Raw genomic sequence first — 20,505 nt, forward strand, 5'->3', positions numbered from 1 at the left:
AAAGAGTTTGCTCAGGTTGTGGCATCAGGTTGCTCATACTGCATTGAGGTTGTTCAGATGCTCTTTAACTACGTGGTGAGGTGCTGGAACAGGCTGCCCAGAGAGGTTGTGGATGCCCTGTGCATGGAGGTGTTCAAGGCCAGGTTGGATGGGGCCCTGGGCAGCCTGGTCTAGTATGGGATATGGAGATTGGTGGCCCTGCTTGTGGCAATTGGTTGCAGCTTGATGACCCTTGAGATCCCTTCCAACCCAAGCCATTCTATGGCTCTATGAGATGCTGACTTAGATGTACACTGCTGTAGTTCACAAAATTACTTTTATTTAAATAACCGAGAATGGATCCATGCTTTATTGAAAACCTTGGAAGACAACAAGAGACTCACTGCAGCGAGTCATACTATTAAAACACAACAAGAGTTAGTAAAAGGTACCGTTCATAATCATGAAACACATATTACCTTCAGGAGCTTCATGTTTTAAAGACTAAGAGCTCGTTACTTATACCAAACAGTTCAAACATGCCCATATCACTAAACCTTAGTATTGCACTACTGCTCCTCTCAAAACATCCAAAGTACAAGGGGCAGACAACCAAAGGAGTTTCTCTGAATGACAGCAGCACAGGAGCATCTGCACTGGGATCAGCAGAGAGCTCAGCAGCTCATGGCCACGCTGTGAGCTCATCTTAATCCTTCAGGAGTATTTGCACACTTCTCTCTCTGAAACTCAGACTTGGAAGAGGTGGTGACATCAGGGAGCTTTATGGAAGGCATCCACGAGATAGTCCTTAAGAGTAAGATTGATGTGGCTGGACCTAGTTGTGCCAATCCATGTCAGGTTACACATCCAACCAACACACCACACTGCTGTAGAGCAGTGCACCTGCATTACCCACACATAACAGGCATCAGCACAGCCAGAGACAGTATAGGAAAGGTCAGAGTGGTTTTGGGTTTAATGGGAGAAGCATGTGGCAGCTCAGGCCATACCCAACATATACCCCACTTCTTGCCAGTAATGCTGTACACATTAGGACTGCACACTGTGCTACAACCCTATATAAAGAACTGGCACAATATCATGACTTCAAGACTTTCTTTCAAATAAAGTTCCTCTTAGGTGGAAATTGTACAATAACCATCATGTTCTTGTAAAATCAGCACAGTGTGTCTTAGAGCAGCACTTGGGATCCACTTGTCTAGCAAGAGCAGCCAACTCAAGCAGGTGCATTATCTCTTTCAAATCTGCTGCAGCACATCAACAGTTCAGTGCAAAGGCTGTAACACGGATTCCTCTTTTATTCCTCATTCTCAGCATGGAGAATGCTAACAGGCAAGATGAAAAGACATGGATGAACTGGGAAATGGAAGGTTTACTGAGCCAAAACAGGCATTAAAAAGACAACCTAGAGGAGGTGACAGGCAAGAGACTTCAGTTACGATAACACAGATGATGCACAGAACAAGTGCGCATGTAGCATCTGTGAAAGATAGACATAGTCACCATGACCATCACACCTCCACCCACCCACCCCCGTGCCCAAAATCCAAGACAAAGTTCATATTTATGTTAACAGAAGGTAGAGGACCTGGGCAGAGCGGGATGACACAAAAGCTGAACGCTGTATTTCCCAAACCATACAATAATAAGCTGGGACACTTTTCCAATTAACAAACACTCCTCTTTCCTTCATCCAAACCTCTTCAGCTTCTTATCTTTAATTACAATTCAAGTCATGGGACATGAGAGGAGAGCAACCTTTCTATGTGCGCACATCCCTGTCATATTGCCTATGGGGTGCTTAGTTCTGCTGAGGTGCTCAGGTGCCACTCCAGTGCACTGAGAGTAACTTCTCAGGTGGGTATTGGAAAACAGCACAAACAGTTTTGCATCTGATACCACAAACACATTGAACCCCGTTCCAAATATACAACCATAAAAGAGAATGTCTACAGATCGTTACAAAATGGAGCCAACTTCTCTGATCTTCAGTCTAAACACCCAGGTTACATTAATCACTAAGACCTAACCAACTGACAACAGGAATGAGCCCAACGTTTAGTTTGCATATCATTACAGCTTGTATAAAAAATGTTAAGACATTATTTTGTGAAAGCATAGAAAAATTCAAAGCCCCTACCATCTGCAGGACCCCCTTACACTACGACTGCAGATCCTTCTTCTGGCAGTGCCAAGTGAGTAATCCCACACTTTGCTACTGAGATGACTCAAGACATCTCAAACTGAACACAACAACCCCTATTTATCCTGTGAAGACACAGCTAAGACCAGCAGCCAGGCACCACCCGGTACATGCGTTAACCAGATTCAACAAACAAACCCCTTCAATAGGGCAGAAAGCCCCCACGTGCCTCAACAAGATGGCCAAGCATGGAGCAGCACGTCAGAACACAGCATGGCCATTTCTTTTTGATACGTGCAGGGCTGTTTCCCACCTCTGTACCCAACAGAGCTCTTTTCTGATGCTGGCTTCATGTGCATTGAGTGCATTTCACTTGTTACTCACAATAGGGATTCTTTTTTTTGCACTTATTGATTCTTTGTGGTATTTTTTTCTTTGTTTTTCTTAAAGAAATACTGAAAGTCTACAGCATGCTTTTTTGGGTATGTGACTGATGCCTGTTGTTCAACAAGCAGTCTGTAAACTGGTCTGTCCTCTGAGGAGCTGTCGGGCTCCTGGGACAGTTGCACTCGAAGAGCAGAGCAGCACCTTGTGTTCAGCACAGTGGAGGCAGAGGAAAGCCCTCTTGCAGCAGCACGAAGCTCCTGCATGCGGCAGCTGCAAGGCATCAACACGAAGAGTCGATAAGTCTTTGGCGAAGCTTTTTATCTTCTTTCGGGCTCACGTGGCCACTTGCATCACGGTCTGCCAAAACTAAGCAGAAAGTAAACTTTTAGAAGTGAGAAGAGCAAATCGCTCAACATTCTTGTTTGTAGAACTGCAGCAATGCAAAGATGGGGCAAAGAAGACAGAGGCGAGCTCTTATCAGTGTTGCCCGGTGCCAGGACAAGAGGCAATGGGCACAAACTTCAACACAAAATGTTCTCTATAAACACTAGGAAAGATTTCTGTGCTGTGTGGCTGATGGAGCAGTGGCACAGGCTGCCCAGAGGCTGTGGGGTCTCCTCCTTGGAGATCCTCCAAAGCCACCTGGACATGGCCCAGAGCACCCTGCTCTGGGTGTCCCTGCTGGAGCAGGGGTTGGGCCAAATGGACCCAGAGGTCTCTCCCAACATCAGCCACTCTGTGATGTCCCATCCTCTTATTCCAGACCCTGGCCAGTGTCTCCTCCTGTGTATTCCAAAGTCAACATCTACCACAATTTTGTTAACACAAATCAATTCAATTAAAGCTAATTAAAACAAGACATCACTAGCAATAGATGAAAAGATGGGGAGCAATGGGAGAATCTTTGCTGGTAGACAGTGGGATCCATCTGTCAGAACAAGAGGGCTGTCCACTAGACAGCTAGAGCAAGTCACCATGTGGCAGCCTTTCTCTGTAGCATATTTTAACATATCATCAAGCATCAGTTTGTTCTGCTCTAAACAAAAGGAAACTTAAAGCCTCTGAAGTGTTTCTGTGAAATATAATTAGTTTCAAAAGTTCTGCTTTTCGGTAAAAATGAGTCAGATTTTCCTTAGCTTCTTCAGGTTGTTAAGCAGACACCTCAACCTTGGGCTCCTACATCCTCCCAGCAAACCGACCCACCTGTATCTTCAAAAAGGGTCACATTTAAAAGGAAAACTATGTTCTACCCGAAGTACTCCAACTTTCTCCTCTAGAGCTGGTTCCCAGAAGTGTTCCTTGTACAGGTTAAAATAATCTTCACTGTTCCTTCTTATTTCCCCTGTTGTACAAATTCACTTCTCCAAACCTCAGCCAAGAAGTGCTTGACCAAAGCACGGAGGAACCCTCTGGACACTGCTGCTTCTTTTTTTGTATTAAGTGCAAGGCAAGATTAACTGAAAAGAAAGCAGATTTCATGTTTTTGTGCTGCTGAATGTTCCAAAGCATCTTCACTTCTGCAAGTGAAGGACTTGGTGAGGAGGCTGGCCATGGGTCTGAGCTGTTTTACTGGGAGGATGTAGGTGCTGGTGGCCGTGTTTACATTAAATGGGAAGAAAGTTTTTCCATCCCCTTTTGCCTCTCTCTGGATATCTGGCTTCTCTTCAGTAACTTGGTACTGCATTAGAATCACATTTAAGATATGCTAACCGCACATCTTCTGTAACAATTGCTCAGAGCCAGTCTGGAAGATGATAGGACTATTCAGAGAACAAGAGCACCAATCCAGACCCTGACTCACCATTTTGGCAAAAATCACTTTGCAGACGATCTGCCTTCCTCTCTGCTTAAGGAACAAAACACATTCATTGGCCTCACTTCCCCTTTTTTGACAGTTTCAGTTTCTCTGCCAGCAGCTTTTCTGAATATCACACTTATTTTCACATTAATTTAAGTTTTCTGCTATCCCAGACTCAGCCCACGTAAATGAAGTCATAGCAGTTATACTGTAGATGATGTAGAAAAGTATAAGCAGGTCCATTTTCTTGTAGAATATATTAAAGTGTTTTTGATACAATGCACACCTAGATCCCACTGGCTTTGCTCATTACTAATAACTTTTTAAACTAATATGTTTAGTTTTTTTCCCTTGTTCTCTTTTAAAGAAAGCTTGGGCCACCTTACCTTGTAGCTCTGTTGCATCTTTTTCCAGCTCTTCTACAGTTGTCTCCTCTGGCTTCCCCGCCACAGCCGTCCTTGGCTTCCCATCAATAGTATCTGTCTTAATTGTACCAAGGTTTATCAAAAGTTGCATGACATCAAACTTCTCGGAAACCGCAATGTTCTCCAGCACTTTGAGGCATTTATATGATTTCAGCTCACTCACGTTTTCCTCAAGAAAGAGGATGTAAAGGCTTAAGTCATCTAAACTCTTGGACTTCAGCTTCAGAACGTCGAAAGTTGGCAGGATTTCATACACTTTGAGAATGCCTGAATTCCAGCGGAAGGGAACAAACATTGCGTACACCACCAGCGGCATCACAAGGAGATAAACTATCAGGTTAATGTAGCTGAGCACCTTGAAGACACCAACAGCAATCAGCTTGCACTGAACCACTTCTGGAACAGTCGTGTCGTTCTTTAAGATCCCTGTTTTGATGGTGCAGAGAAACTCGTCACTCAAAGAGGAGAGGCTGATGTAGTAGCCCAGATAGAGGCAGGCAACAAAGATAATCACGAGAGTGAGTAAGCGGCAGAAGATGTATTTGATTATTAAGCATTTGGAATTCTTCTTTGTCTTCAAGTACTGCTCCACAATTGGGTATTTAAAGTGGCTTTCAGAGATTTCCCACAAGCTGCAAGAGAGAGAAAAAAAAAACCCTAAGTCACACAGATTGGATGATGCACCTATCTGAGATTTCTGATCAGTCTAATCCTTGACAGTAGACACAAGGTTGGGTTTTCTCCTACTGGGGTAAATCAGCAGTAGATCTATTATAGTCAATGGAAAGATGACAGCAGTTACATGAAGAATAATGGCTATCTTACACAGAAAAAGCCACTCACAGAGTTCTGACGTTGGAAAATGGAAAAAGGGCATTTTCCTCTCAGAAAAAAAAAACCCTTTTTATTCCTTGCAATATGAAACAGGCATAACGTGTACATCCACAAGGCAAAACAGACTCCCAGGCACTCATTCAGTTTACAGTGCTCTCTATAGCCTTTCCCTTGCCAAGGCAAGGACAAAGGAACAGATCTCTGGAGATCCCAATGCACTGCTCCTACAACAGCGTGCATAAATGGGTGCCCCACTGAGGGTGAAGCAGACTCTGGTTCTGGTTGGAGCACAGCACTGATTTGATCACAGGGTTTGCTTTTTTGCTTATGTTGTTTGATTTTCTTTCTTTCTTCGGGGGGTTGTTGTGTGGGTTTTGTTTGTTTTGCTGTTGTGTTTGGTGCTGTTTTCTTTGCTTTACCCAGGAACTCTTCAGACCCAAATCTAAAAGGGCAGAAGACAAGGAACAGGCTCTGCCTTGCACTGACAAGTGAGGATCGCAGCCCCTCTTTTCTTGTCTCAGTGGGTAAAACTAATTAACACCTGTTACAATGGAAAAAAAAAAACAAAACACCCAGGATATCTCAGGTAATTAATAATGAGAAGAGCTAATCAAATGTTTTCTTTGTCCAAAAAAAAAAGCAAGTTCCAGTTCCAAATGCTCACTGTAATGATTTCCAATGTCTTTTTATTTAATCAGATTTAAAAGGTGTTAAACCACCACCAAATCTCTTTGTAAGGACAGGTGCCACATCCGTTCAGAGCTTAAGGAGAACAGCACAGAAAGCTCAGCTGCAGTCCTACCTCTGCGTCACGTTTTCATTAGCAGCTGGAATGAAGTCAGCGGGGTCCCTGGGGTCTCCACTACGGACACTATTAGCAGCTTTGATTGCTCTGTTATAGGCTTTGTCAAGTTCTTCCATGATGAATTTCAGGTCTGAAGAGAGGTGAGGTGCTGCCGTGAAGCGCCAGAACAGGCATGGTAGGTACAGCAGGATGGCCACGAGCAGAAGAATGTATGGGAAGAACTGAAAGGAGAAAAGTTCAGATTAAGCTCCACCTGGGTATAAAATAAGCCAGCCATCATCCCCCACAAACTTATTACATTCCCCATAAGCCCACTACGTTCCCAAGAACCTTCCTTAATTGTTTCTACTAAACTGACTTTCCGTTACCAGGGACACGCAGGGCAGTCGAATCCCTCTTTGCTCAACTCCAGTAACCTCAGTGCTGCTTAGAGCTTAAAAAAATCACTTTCCACCAGAAAAAAGCAAAATAAAGTTACCACAACCCTGACAATAGTCCCCATTATTTAGGGAAAGGGGCTGAAGAAGGCAAGAAGCACAATGGCCTCAAGTTCTTCTTTCTTCTATTTATCACTAAGTAGGAGCTTTTCCACCATGAAATTAAATCTCCAACTCCCTCCAGCTTCTGGAGAGAACATATTATCTCTGAGCTCTGACTTTCTATTCAAGATATGTATTCATATATAACATTACACTTACAGAGCCATGATGTACGATCTAATAGGACAAGTCATTGATATAAGGTACTGAGAAGTTCGACTGCCCTTTGATTCATTATATTCAAGTGCTGATAGTTTCACTTAAATCGAGCATTAGCTCCTATGGATTTTTTAAGTTGTGATGAACAAGTTAGAATCAGGCTTGCTTATCTTCACTGGGATAGCTGCACACATGCACGTCCACTGGAAAAGCTGAAGGGGAATCTTAGTGACAAGTTGGGCTGGATTCATTAGTCATCAAGTGGGACAGTTCTGCTTACATGAGTGGATCAAGAGATACTTATGGGATGAGAATCTGGACCTAACATTAGCTTGTGTTTGCGTTAAGCAGGAGACAAGCAGACCTCCTCCAAGCCCACCCACCTCCCTGCCCTCCTACAACCTTCTTCCATTTCTTTTCCTTTACCACAGTTTCTTCACCTACAGCCATCATACTCTTGGGATGCACACAAAGGCATATCTCTAAATTCCCCTTACAAGGTTCTTAAACCCCCAAAGCTGCAGCAGATGGAAGCATGAGGAAACTCCGTGAAGCTCTTTTCCAAATGGTCACAAAATCAGAGCAGCAGCACAATCATTAGCCCAGCTCTTTTGGTTTGGAATGAAAGCCTGTGTTTGTCAGTCCTACCGCAGCACTTGATGCTTCACTCCATCCTTCATGGATTCTGGCTCCTTTTAAAGAAGAAGGACGTTTGTTCCATTTGATAACAGCAGGCTTACATAACTAGCCATTAGTTCTGAATCATTGCATTTTGGGGTCCTGAACCAACGGGCAGAAGTGAAAATGCAAAGTCATCCAGCACGAGTCCCAGGTTTTAGAACAACAGACTTGGATTATCCAGCTCATCTGACTGCATTTAGAGTCACGCACAAAGACTTCTCATTTTACAAAATCAATGCTGTGCCATTCACACGTGGATGAGAATGTGCAATATGCTCCTTTTTATATATTTACTTCAAAGGCAATGAAGAAAAAGGGGAACTGATGTAATTAGAGTAATTAGTTGTAATGGGAAGTATCGCTGACCTTGAGAACTATACAGACAGAGAAAGTTACTTCCCTAAAAGTAAAACTCAGTTTTTTCCTTTGCTGTTTATCCAGTTCCTTTCTAAAGGCAACTTAAGGGCTATTACACCTGCAGGCCATCAGCTTCCACTTCCACCCAGTGCAAGAGGAAAACAAAAGGAAAGGCAAAGGCCAAGTGAATCTTGTACTCAAAAACAGAGTAGAAGAGCTTCAATTACATTGCTCCAAAACTGGAAGGTGCCCAGCATAGGTAATGTCTGATTATTTGCCAGGATTTGGACTTGATGATCCTTATGGCTCCCTTCCAACCCAGGATATTCTGTTTCTATGATTATTATAGTGTGTGATTATGATTCCATACAAGAGTAATGCATGCACCAAAGACTCAAAACTAGATCTTCTTATATGTTTTCTGCCAAGCACATTTGAGCTCCAAATGGAAGCACCTTCCCTTATTTGTCACCTACTCTGATAGTAGCGCGTGTCAGAACTTGAGCACCCAAGGAAGCCCAGCACTACAAAGCCAAGTGCTCAATTCCCTCATCCTGTACTGCTGCAGCTCATTTAACTCCACTAATCTCAAGCTCTGCCTGCTTTACAGGCTGTACCCTAACCAAGAGCACCTCAGACTTGAGCAGGATGCACAGAAGAGTCAGGACATAGAGCCACGATCCCCCATCTCAGCACAGAATGTGGTTTGTGTGGTTTTCAGTCTTCACTTGCAAGAGCAGCCATGAAGGTTAGCTCTGAACACATCAGCTGTGTACACCAAAATGCTTACACTCAGAGATGGGCTGTTTTCTTACATCCCTGATAAGAACTAGGTTGAGCAGTTTTAAATCTATACTATCACAGGCTTGAACACAGAATCACATCTATGAATGGAGAAGAAAAATAACCCTCACGTCCAGAGTCTAGAAATCTATTTAGAAAATACAGTCATGACTATTTATTCAAGTGTCTGCAATTGATTCTCCCATGAAAGTTACCTGCACAAACTGAGTGCTCGTCTTACTGTGAGTTGTGAACGCTTTGGTTCAGATGAAAATGCACAATGACATAAACCATCCTCACTATGTTTCAGCTCCCAGTGCACACAGAGGTTGACTTGCCTTCTTGAAGACATATAGTTCAGTCCCTTGAACTAATCACTGAGAAATCAGCTAATTCAGCCATCACACTGAATACATGAGACAGAAGTGTCTGAGTAATGATTTTATATATACAGATAAGATGACTGAATCAAAGAATTGTCTTTTAAAAATACATCATTTTCACACTCTACTGAAGATGAAGAAAAAATTAGACTAAAACCTAAAAGAGCCTGTTATATATGCCCAGAGAAGTGGATGCCCCATCGTTGGAGACATTCAGGATCACACTGGTCAGGGCTCCAAGTACCTGGTCTAGCTGTAGGTGTCCCTGATATAGCAGATGAGTTGGACTAGATGGCCTTTAAGGGTCCCTTTCAACTCAAATGATGCTATGGTTCTATGACATAGCATCCTCAGCTTCAACCACACTAAGATACTGTAAGTAGACTGAAAGCAAGGTGAAAGGGCTTTTCAGTGACTTCTTCATATGCTCAAATACAGCCTTGAGAGTCAAATTAAAAACAGCCACCAACAGTGCAGAGATCTATTTGATAGGACCTGAGATTTGGATAAAGACAGCAGACAGAAAGTGCGAACCACCCCTGGGAAATCACTGAAATAAACGAAGCATGCCCTAAACTGGCTGACAGCAACAAATTCTTCCAGAACCAAAGCTATTAAGCTCCCTCTGGATACAACCCTGTTCCTATTGCAGATGATGGGAGATGTTTCACCAGCTTTCAGAGCAGAAGCGTGAGCTGTAAATGACTCATCATTCTAAAGGCTGCCACGTGGTTGAGAGACTGTCCTGTCTCCAGAACTGAAAGTGAATCTCAAACCACGCATGACCTTTTTTATTCCTCCTGTTATTTGCTTTCTGCTACAGTACAGCTTAAATGCTGTTTATTCAGCTTCAAACAGTAAGGCTGATGTGACTAAACTAGCTGTAACACCGCACAAAAAATGGCTTAGAAATGTATGTGTTCTAGTTTCCTTACCCTGACAGCCTCTAATCCCTCTGGGTGGGGCTTTATAGGTGAAAGATGAGGAATCCTCAGCCAGCTGGGAAGTTGTATAAATACCAAGCTGGTAACAACTGTGATAGTAATCATATCAACAACTCACTAAAGGACCTCAGGAGGGTTTGTATATCTACAGACAAACAACTCAGAAAGCAGGTCCACAGTACATCTCAGTTCTACTACTTGCCCCACACCTTGCTTGGTTGCTATGTTTGGTGCCTACCAAGAGCCACTAAGATAATGCTCTTTGGTCTCCTGTTTGTACCTGTATAAACCTCTCTGTGTATGATGGATTAAAAGGCTTTACAGTGCAGTCTTCTCCTTGACTAGACTGGCACTCATGGTGGCCAAAAGCTTGTTTCCATTCTAGTTCAAAACAAAGTTATGTGCTACCAAAACAGACCAACATCTTCAGAGATGAGAAGCAAACTGCATAAAGGGAGTGAAGATGAGGGCTGCCTCTTCTTTTATTACTCCGCCCATGACTACAAAGATGGGTGTTGGTGGGATGGCAGTAGAGGCTGAACCTTCCCATCAATATCCCATTATATTTTGTTGCTGCGTGACAGATGGCAACAGGGGGGTAGTGTGACAAAAAATGCCTGACATGGAAGTGAGGATGAAGCAAAGGTGTGTCACTGAATTCCCCCATGCAGAAAGAAGTGCCCCCACTGACATTTATGGATGCTGGCTGAAACTTTTTGGAGGCACAGCAGTGAATGTGAGCACAGTGAGGCAGTGGGTGGTGCATTTCAGCAGTGGCAACAGCAGGTCACCTCTGCTGTATCCTTTAGCATCACTTGAGAGATAACACCCTCAATAATATGCTTTAACTTTTTGTTGACTCTGAAGTTGTCAGGCAACTGGACTTAATGGTCTCTGTAGGTCTTTCCAATGAGCCATTCCCTTCCATTCCATTCCCTTCCATCCCATCCCATCCCACTGGCTGGCCTCCAAGCAGCATGTGCAGTTCTGACAGCTGGCTCAGTGGCAGGGCTGGGGGCCAAGCATGGGTGCAGAGGTCAGGCCCAGGCATCCCAGCCCAGTTACAAGCTGTGACTCATCTGTTTGGACTCACTGCTCACTGCCAGCCTGCAGGGTTTCCCAAGGAAACATCACACACCATCTGCCACAGAAGAACTGTGGCAATAAGAGCCTCGCAGAGATTCCTGAGACATCACCAGTCAGCAAATTAACATGGTCTGTGTCATGTCAGTATGACACATGGCTTATGCCATAGCTGGCAAACTAAGAGACTTACTGCTGCAATTGCCAGCTATCAACTGTAGCATAAAGTTCAACTAAAAGAGAGAAGGTAACAAGAAGTCATTTCCTTGACAGAGGGAGGGAGCAAGGCGTCCAGCTCTGCAGGTTGAGGCCCCACCTGCCCAAGCAGACTGACGTCCCAGCAGCTTCAGTCTCTGCAGGCCTGGCTAGAGTGAGCTAGGACACTCACTGAGCAACGACAAGTTCAGGTTGGAAGCCAACAACTCTGGCTTTAACATTCATGAAATGAAGGTCCTCTAGGTCCAAGTTATGAGTGGAAATCATTGGGGAAGGCAGCAGTAAACCCTTACAGCCAGGGCTCTGGGGCAAGAATTGAATCAGAGAGAGCCCTGAACAGTCTGACCAAGGAGATCCAACCAGCTGACTGGACAATAAAAGCTGAGGCATTGGATGTGCCAGCAGAACGCAGAAGAACAGGCACTGCAGGTGCCAGAGCCAAACTGCCTCTAACACCAGGTCCTCACCCTATGGCCACTGAGGTTATTTGCTGGGACACAAAGCTGTGGCTTGAACATGTAATAAAAGGGCAAGGTAATAAAAGGGCAGCACACAACAAAACCCACACAACCACGGAGCTCCTGCAGCGTTTCTGACTTCATCATCAGCACTGCCCAAGCATTTAAATCAGAATCTGCAACCCAAATCAAAACTAAGCTGACCCCTTTGAGCTATCTCAGGTATCTCAGAACCCACTTAACTGAGCAGTCAGTGATGCTGCTTTGCTTGCAGCAATGAAAAGCTCAATGGGAACAACCTGAAAAAGCAGACTGAAACATGCTGCTGTCCATTATACACTTCACCTCTCCCATATCTGCCCTGAGTCCAACTTTCTCCAGCTGGCCAAGTATAATACAATAAAAATATCAAATGTTTTTACTATCCTGCTTTCCAAAATTAAGGATTTGATATGTTGTTAAGTCAGCTGCTCTGAGTTAAGTAGTTGTTCTTTAAAGACATGTTGGGCACCAATCTCCAGAGCAACACATCAACATTACTCTTTTGTCAGATAACTGGGGACATTTGTTATTCTAGCAAACAGATCCTTTGTTTATAAGCACAAAATGTCTATTCCAGCTCTACCCCTTTGGATGTAAGAAAAAGAAAACATTCTCTCTAAAAAACAGTAAGTCAAGTCAAAGCCAGGGATAACAGCAGAGAAGAATCATAGAATCCATAGAATGGTTTGGGTTGGAAGGGACATTATAGATCATCCAGTTCCAAAACCCTGCCAGGACAGGGACACCTTCTACTATATCACTTTGTCCAGAGTCCCATCCAATCTGGCCTTTAGCATCTCCAGGGATGGGGCATCCACAGCTTCTTTAGGCAAAAGAGGAAGAATGAGAAGGGGAATGTAAAGGCAGGATTCTACATGTGGTCAGTGTTTCTGTGAGGAGACCTGTGTACGTACTTTATGGAGCCAGAGGGGAATGTTCTCCAGGTTGTTGTAGGCTGGCTGCTTTTGCTGCACCGCTGCCCAGCAATAGGAATCCACGTAGGCAGCCTGGCGCCAGGAGAAGGAACTGGGGGCAAAGCAGCTTATCTGGGCACCTGGAAAACAGAGCAGAAGGGATCACGTACTCAAAAGATGAAAGAAATCAAACCTAGAAGAAAAAGCTCACACTTGTGATTTTGCTGCATCCAATGCTATTACACTGAGAGAAGGAAGCAGAGCAGCTCTGAGAATCACCAAATTCCCACAGAACTGCACCCAGAACTCCCACTGGGACCCTCTGATGGCTCCTAAAGGTTGAGACAGACACTAGAAACATCTTCTAGATCTACTTTCATAATTCTGGGGGAAAGACTGCTACCTCCCAGATCCCTTATCCTCATACTGGCCAAAGGAGAGCCAATAGATGAAAAGTGTGAACAGATAAAGCTGGTTTCTCAAGGAAGCAGCTACCACAGCATAGCACCTCAATCCCACGTGCTCACCCCTCACATGTATTGAAAGAAAACCTCAAACATCACTACCCCAGCCCTGCAGTCTGTGCAGTAATGCAAAGGCAGGTGTGTCCCACACTTATTGTGCTTCTGAGCATGAGTTTTGACTTTGGGTTCAGGTCAGCCCTGCTGTAACTCCTGGCAGAGCAGGACTGGCCCCCAAGCTCTTCCAAGGGTCTCCAGGTTCATTTTCATCAGCACAGGGTCATGCTTTGACCAAGGCCAGGTACAGCACAGCCATCTCCACTCACTCCCAGCACTTCTCCAGCTGCTCTGGCAACTGAATGTAAGATCGAGGCACTAAGTGACAACAGGAACAGCCTCAGCCTTAGGGTTAAATTCTGCACTGACCAGCTTACAGGCAGCAGCTAAGTCTCCCTGAAACATATATCAAGGAGGAAGGGTGTTTAATTGATATGGAGCATCAGTGGCCCCGTAGGTGAGAGCCAGTAACACAGCATGAGTGTTCTGTTTTCCCTTTGGAAGCTCTGACAGCCATAACAAAATGTAAAGTTTCCAGTGGGCTTTCCTAGATGCTGAAACACTACAGCTGTTTCACCAGATGATTACAGAGTGGAGATGGCCCTTCCTTGAGGAACTCTATGCCAAGAACAGCCTCCGACGCTTCCTCCAACACAATATAAATGTCAAAAGAGCAAAACAGGGCAATACTGCTACTTTTTTTCTTTCTTTTTCCCAAAGTTAGTGCTGGACGGCATCACTTTATGCTTTATGAGAGTATGTTTCTGTATAAGATTCTTGTGCCCCTTTGCTACTTTAGCCCCTAGAGAATAAGAACTGCTTCTGTAACAGAAGATGACTGCATTAGCCTTGTAACTTGTACAGCCTTTTTACAATGTAGCACAGTTTAGGGGCATTATAAATGAAAGCTTTTCCTTATGACTCACTATGGCAATTATTTCTGAGGCTGTAGTATCATAATGATGGGGTCTGATCTGTCACAAGCCTCCCTTATGGAAAACAAGTTGCTGTTTATCAGCCCAGAGCTCACGTGGTTTAACTGACTTGGCACAAGATGAGCTCTTGCACTCTCCCAAAGCTTCAGAAGTTCCTGCTTTGCAGAGAATCCCCATTATCTGTGAAAGAAATAGCCTGCAGAAGGATGCGACTGGAGTGTCTCTGTCCTTGATGGGGTCCATTTATGCTCTGCTTTCCCTAACAAACCCCCTGCTGCTGGCTGTGCCCTGAACGCAGCAGGAAACAAGTGGCCCTTTCATGGGGCGAGCAACAGAAGTGTTCAGCAAGATGCTTTGTCCTGGCTGTGTCTGTGCATCTGCAAGAAGAATGACGTGCAATGTGTTCATTCTCATGAATGGGTGGGTAATCACTGAAAGTGAGAGAGCCCTTAAATCAGTGATACACAAGGCAGCCTCCAAGGTGGTGCAGGCACAGCTTCCTACCAGAGAAAGCGCAGCAATCCCAGGGCAGCAAGCTCAGCTCTTCAGATCCCCAGCACTTCAGCATGGACTTTGGAACCTTCAGACCTTCATCCAGCAGCCCAGAGACAGACAGCAGCAGGAGATGGGGACTCTCCAGTTACCACCCTGCTGTCTCATTAACTTAGTGCTGTCCTGTTAATGTAAGTACACCTTTGCACTAACCATGGTGCAAAGAGATTACATCTTTGTGCATTATCTCCACCGCACACAGATTACTCAATGCATCTGAAAGTCATCATGATTTTACAGCCTTTTTTCCCTTCCTTCTCCCCTCCAAAGGGGCACAAAGGCACCCAGGCTGTGCCTCATCCCTCACCAAGGTGGGTACCAGCAGGAAGCACTGGTTTTGTCCCCAGCAGCCCAACACATCTCTTACCACCAAGGCATCTAATTAAGAAACTAAACTAAAAGAGAGTGCTACCAAGAATCAATGTTAACCACACACTGAAATGTTTTTCCTGAACTGAGGTCAGATGGTTTGCAGTTAAATAGATTCAGTGACTAATTATTGCTTCCTACTGCACCGCAATCACTGGGAAGAGATTTGCAGAGGCTCAGATGAAAACCCAGCCATTAATTACTACCATAATGTCAAACTGGGCAAAACGAACCAGCCATGATATTCAAATACCTGAGTTTATCCAGCAAGAATTAGCAACATTAGCAACCACAAACAGGAAAATCAAGCAGCGTGTACACAATGAACAGACTGCCAGGCACCATCCAACACACACTCTTCACACCAGTATTAAAACACAACAAACAACCTCACACTTAAAAATACAAGAAATGATGTTCTGATGCATGCCAAAGGAGAAGAAACTGGATGTGTGGGTGTGCATGCATGTATTAAGAGCAGACCAGAAGGAATGTGTTTATTAGATTTATAGATGCCTGCTATGGACCAAAGTGGCACCTGGGTGAAGGAGTCACTGTGTTCAAGAAGGAATCTTGGAGGGAGATACATGGAGACCAGGAAGGCCTTTAGTGTGACAAGTTTTGTTTAATAATGGGGAGAAAAAACACAATTTCAGACTGAAATTCCCACCAATGAGATACAAAGAAAGAGAAACATCTCAGAGCTGTTGCACGAACCTTTGGTTCCACTGCTACTCTGCTGCTACCCCAATCCTCCAGCAATATCAGAGGGCCACGGTGCTTTAAAACAAGTTCTGGTCCCCAAAACAGCTTTCCATCATTTCTGTAGGAAATGAAAGGCTGGTTCTGTAAAAGCTGAGCAGAAAAGATTCTCCTTGCTGACAGATGAAGATGTTCATCCAAAGACAATTTGGACTCGTCAATGAAGCAAACGTTGCTACACGTTTGGGTTGGAAGCTCTTGGTGCCGGCCTGTCCCTGACAGCAGTAACTTCAGATCTACACTTGAGGGCTCTTCATGTGCCAAAGAGTAGCACGGCATGTGCTGCCATGGAAATGCCATGATCAGCAAATTGCTGGAACATCCAGGGTGACATGAGCCAGCAGTGTGCACTTTTGGCCTGGAAGACCCACTATATTCTGGGCTGCATCAACAGAGGGCAATGGCAGAGATTGTTCCTCTCTACTCTGCTTTTCTGAGGCCCCATCTGGAGTATTGCACTGGCCCCAATACAAGAAGGATGTGAAGGTGTTGGAGCTGATCCAGAAGAGGCCACAGAGATGCCCAGAGAACTGGAGCACCTTCTCAGTGAAGAAAGGCTGAGGGAGCTGGGCTTGTTCAGCCTGGAGAAAAGAAGGCTTTGGGGAACCTACTGAAGCCTTCTGGTACCTGAAGGAACTGGGAACATTAATCCCATGGTATGCATGGCACAAGGTAGGGCCTCCCACCTATGGGCACCTCCAGCACAGCAAAGTAGGGGCAACCCGAGATCATTAGACACAATAATACTCATTCAATGCTACAAACTCTCATTTTAACAGACACATATCATTGCTGTGGGCTGGTCTGTGGTTAGGCACTTCCCAACCTGTCACAATTGATAAGCTCATAGCGCTACCTAAACCTTCATGTTGGTAATACCCAAGTTTCTTAAGTGTCTTTACTTAGCACACGATGATTTCCTGGTCCTGGAAAGCTTTCCAAGGGGTTTGTTATGTCATATAATAAGCATAGACATTATAAAGAGGATTAAATCAAGCTAGCAACACATGAGTCATACACAGAATCATTTGAGTTGGAAAGGACCTTCATTAAAGGCCAGGGGCCACATGCTGTGCCTACCAACCTGCAGGGCTCCCTGACAGAGCACAGTGGATGTTAACCTGTCTCCTGCATAGAAACCCTTTGCAATACACAAACTGAATCTCATCTGCTACCTGAAACTTCTATCAAAACTAGAAGTTACTTGATAGGATCAGAAAACCTTTGCAAAGATATGAATCATTTAACATAACCAATAGCAAACACAGGTGGGATTGAAATTGCAGTTATTGGCCCCTATGCTGTAACTGAGTACCAAACAGAGCAGGAAGGGAACAGCTGAAGCTGCCAAGGTACTTTAGGTGGGAAGAATGTAATTATCACAACAGAAATAGGATCTGAGCACTCAGTTTTGCAAAGTGCCTGCAATTTTTATATACAGAAGAGATATTTCCATGTTGTGACTCACACGTTGCTTTCACAACCACTCCAGATTTGGGGCTGCCCTTCCTCAGACCTGACACAGAGCCTACCATTTTCTCTCAGTTTAGCAGCCCTGAGCTAAAAAACACAACTACATCAGGAAGCGTTGGAAACAAATGCTTCCTTTCCATCCCCAACGGCTCCACACCAGTGCCCACAGAAGTGCTAAGGCCCAACACACCCCTCAAAACACCTTACAAAGAGCTCCTGCCCAGCAGCGTGGGGCACAGACAGCACGCTGAGCCACTATCACTTTCTGTATGGAAACCACGTGGGTAGCTTTGCTCACACCGGGGCCTGCCAGCACAACATTGGTCTTTTCCTTTATGAAATACAGGAGCTGGCTTTTAAGCTCCAGGCTTTCTTCTGATGGGTTCTCAAGATCACAAGTAAAAATAACACAGGGATACATGGTGTATCCCTGGTGTGAAAGACACAGTGCACACTTCAGTTTGTGCTTTGTGGATCTGCTGCTGTCACAGAATCAATTTGAATCCTTTTCACACTGAAAGGTGCTGTATATGCCACACACCAGAGCCCAAAAAACCCAAACTAAAAGAGGGGAGATTTAGATTAGATGTTAGGAAGAAATTATTTACTCATAGGACAGGGAGACCCTGGCACAGCTGCCCATAGAGCTGTGGTGCCCCATCCCTGGAGGTGCTCAAGGCCAGGTTGGATGAGCCCTGGGCAGCCTGAGCTGGTGGGGGGCAACCAGCCCACGGCAGGGGTTGGGTGTGTGGGCTTTGTGGTCCCTTCCAACCCAAACCATTCAATGGCTCAATGATTCTATGTAAATGAAAGAAATAACTGCTGCAGGGCTCAGCAGAGAGAACTTGGTGTGCAACTGAGCTGGACAGGGTGCTGACAGAGAGGAAAATGGAGAACAGATCCACGCATGAGCTACTTTGTGCACCTGCAGAGCCCCTAAAATGAAAGCCTTCTTTTTCATTGTTTCAAGAAGACAAGTGCACTTGTTATAGCTGATGTAAGATGAAAAGATTTGCACATAGAAATGCTTCTATGCCCTCTCAGTCTCTGACTGACCAAAGTACCACAGAATACGGTTGTTCTCAGCTGTCCTGTCTGGTTGTCTCCAAGTTCTAGGTCAAAACCACACCTACTGCAACAGACACGGCATTAGATGCTCAGGGGCACCTTATCTATTGTGCACTTTGAGATCTGATTAGTGCCACACATGATGTTTTCCATTGAATCATGGAATCATTAAGGTTGGAAAAGCCCACTAAGCTCACCATGCCCAACCCCGGCTCACCCCCACCATGCCCACATCGCTCAGTGCCGCATCTCCACGGCTCTCTAATACCTCTAAAGGACCCTTTGCCCTGACCCCGAGCGGACCCCCTACCCACGGCTCTGAGCCTCCCCAAACCCCGATGCTCGCAGAGCAGCCCCCGCCCCGCTCAACCCTTTGTGTGCAGCGGGGGGCGGTTACCGATGGAGACCTCCTGGGCAAAGGCGAGGGAGATGAGGAGCAGCGGCAGCCCCACGGCGATGCAGGTGACGATCTTATCCAGCGCCAGCTCCAGCCGCAGCCCTTTATAGCGAGTCTCGGGCGGCTCCTTCAGCAAGAAGTCGGAGAAGACGTACTCGGTGGCGATGTGTGCGATGGCCATGGCGGGCACTGCTCGGCTCGGCACGGCGTGATGCGGCTCCGCCCGGTTCGGCTCGACTCCGCCCCGCAACGCCCGGCCCTGCGCCGCCCCCACGCGGCTGCTGCCCGGCGTGGGATCATGTGTTACGGGTTGAGACCCTGCGAGCCCCGATACGGTGGAGGGAACGGATGCCATTCAGAGGGACGTCGACAGGCTGGAAAGCTGGGCTCGGGTGAACCTAATGAGGTTCAACACGGCAAAGTGCAAGGTTTTGCACCTGGGGCGGAAGAACCCCAGGCACCTGTACAGGCTGGGAGGAGTGGTCCTTGAGAGCAGCTCGGCAGAGAAGGACCTGGGGGTCCTGATAGATGAAAGACTCAACATGAGCCAGCAGTGCGCTCTGGCAGCCCGGAAAGCAAATGGGATCCTGGGCTCCATCAGGAGAGGGGTGGTCAGCAGGGATAGGGAGGTGATTGTCCCTCTCTACTCGGCTCTTGTGAGGCCCCATCTTTCATACTGTGTCCAGGTGTGGAGCCCTCAGTACAAAAAAGACATGGAGATTTTGGAAAGGGTCCAGAGGAGGGCCACGAAGATGATCAGGGGGCTGGAGCACCTCCCCTATGAGGACAGGCTGAGGGAGTTGGGCTTGTTCAGCCTGGAGAAGAGAAGGTTGCGGGGTGACCTCATTGCAGCCTGAAGGGAACTTACTCCCAGGAGGGGAGTAAACACTTCGAAAGGGCTGACAATAGCAGGACACGGGGAAATGGTTTTAAGTTAAAAGAGGGAAGATTTAGGTTGGATGTTAGGGGGAAGTTCTTCACTAGGAGAGTGGTTAGGCCCTGGAACAGGCTGCCCAGGGAGGTTGTGGATGCCCCGTCCTTGGAGGTGTTCAAGACCAGGTTGGACAGGGCCTTGGGCAACCTGATCTAGTAAATGTGTATGTTTGGTGGCCCTGCCAGGCAGGGGGGTTGGAACTACATGATCCTTGAGGTCCCTTCCAACCCGGGTCATTCTGTGATTCTGTGAGCCCTCACTGGGCACCGCTGGAGCCTGGATCGTGATTCATGCAGCCCAGCCCGGCGGTTGTATGCATTGATATCGAGCACTGTGTGACACAACATAAGGAGGGCATAAAACCGTGAAAGAATGTCCAAAGGATGGGGAAGGGTCTAAGGGTGAGATCTATGAGCTCTACCCAGAGCAGAGGAGTGGGTCACTTCCAACTAGGGCTATTCTGTGTTTCCACACTAAGATCCCCCCTGGTTCCTTTCCTTCTCCAGCTCTCAGCTTCTCCTTGGCCTCTCCCTATCCTCAGCCCTC

The 20,505-nt window shown here is 45.8% G+C and overlaps 1 protein-coding gene across 3 annotated transcripts; it reads right to left on the minus strand.

Moving 5' to 3' along the window:
* Positions 1-297: 297 nt before the first annotated feature.
* On the minus strand, positions 298-19,220 carry PANX1 (pannexin 1). Of its 3 annotated transcripts, XM_085509037.1 has the most exons (6): positions 19,026-19,220; positions 16,043-16,148; positions 12,952-13,091; positions 6,390-6,613; positions 4,715-5,385; positions 298-2,896 (listed from the first exon to the last, which is right to left on the minus strand). In XM_085509037.1, the coding sequence occupies exons 4-6, from the start codon at positions 6,506-6,508 to the stop codon at positions 2,811-2,813; spliced, it is 876 nt and encodes a 291-aa protein (XP_085365163.1). In that variant the 5' UTR covers positions 6,509-6,613; positions 12,952-13,091; positions 16,043-16,148; positions 19,026-19,220; the 3' UTR covers positions 298-2,810. The 3 variants fall into 3 exon arrangements, with proteins under 3 accessions (XP_085365163.1, XP_085365168.1, XP_015707793.2); XM_085509042.1 differs by lacking the exon at positions 16,043-16,148 and having other exon boundaries at positions 19,036-19,220; XM_015852307.3 differs by lacking the exon at positions 16,043-16,148.
* Between the last annotated feature and the right edge of the window lie 1,285 nt (positions 19,221-20,505).

This window comes from Coturnix japonica, chromosome 1 (genome assembly GCF_054131305.1).
Source record: "Coturnix japonica strain WE chromosome 1, WE-NBRP24, whole genome shotgun sequence".
NCBI classification, from domain to species: domain Eukaryota; kingdom Metazoa; phylum Chordata; class Aves; order Galliformes; family Phasianidae; genus Coturnix; species Coturnix japonica.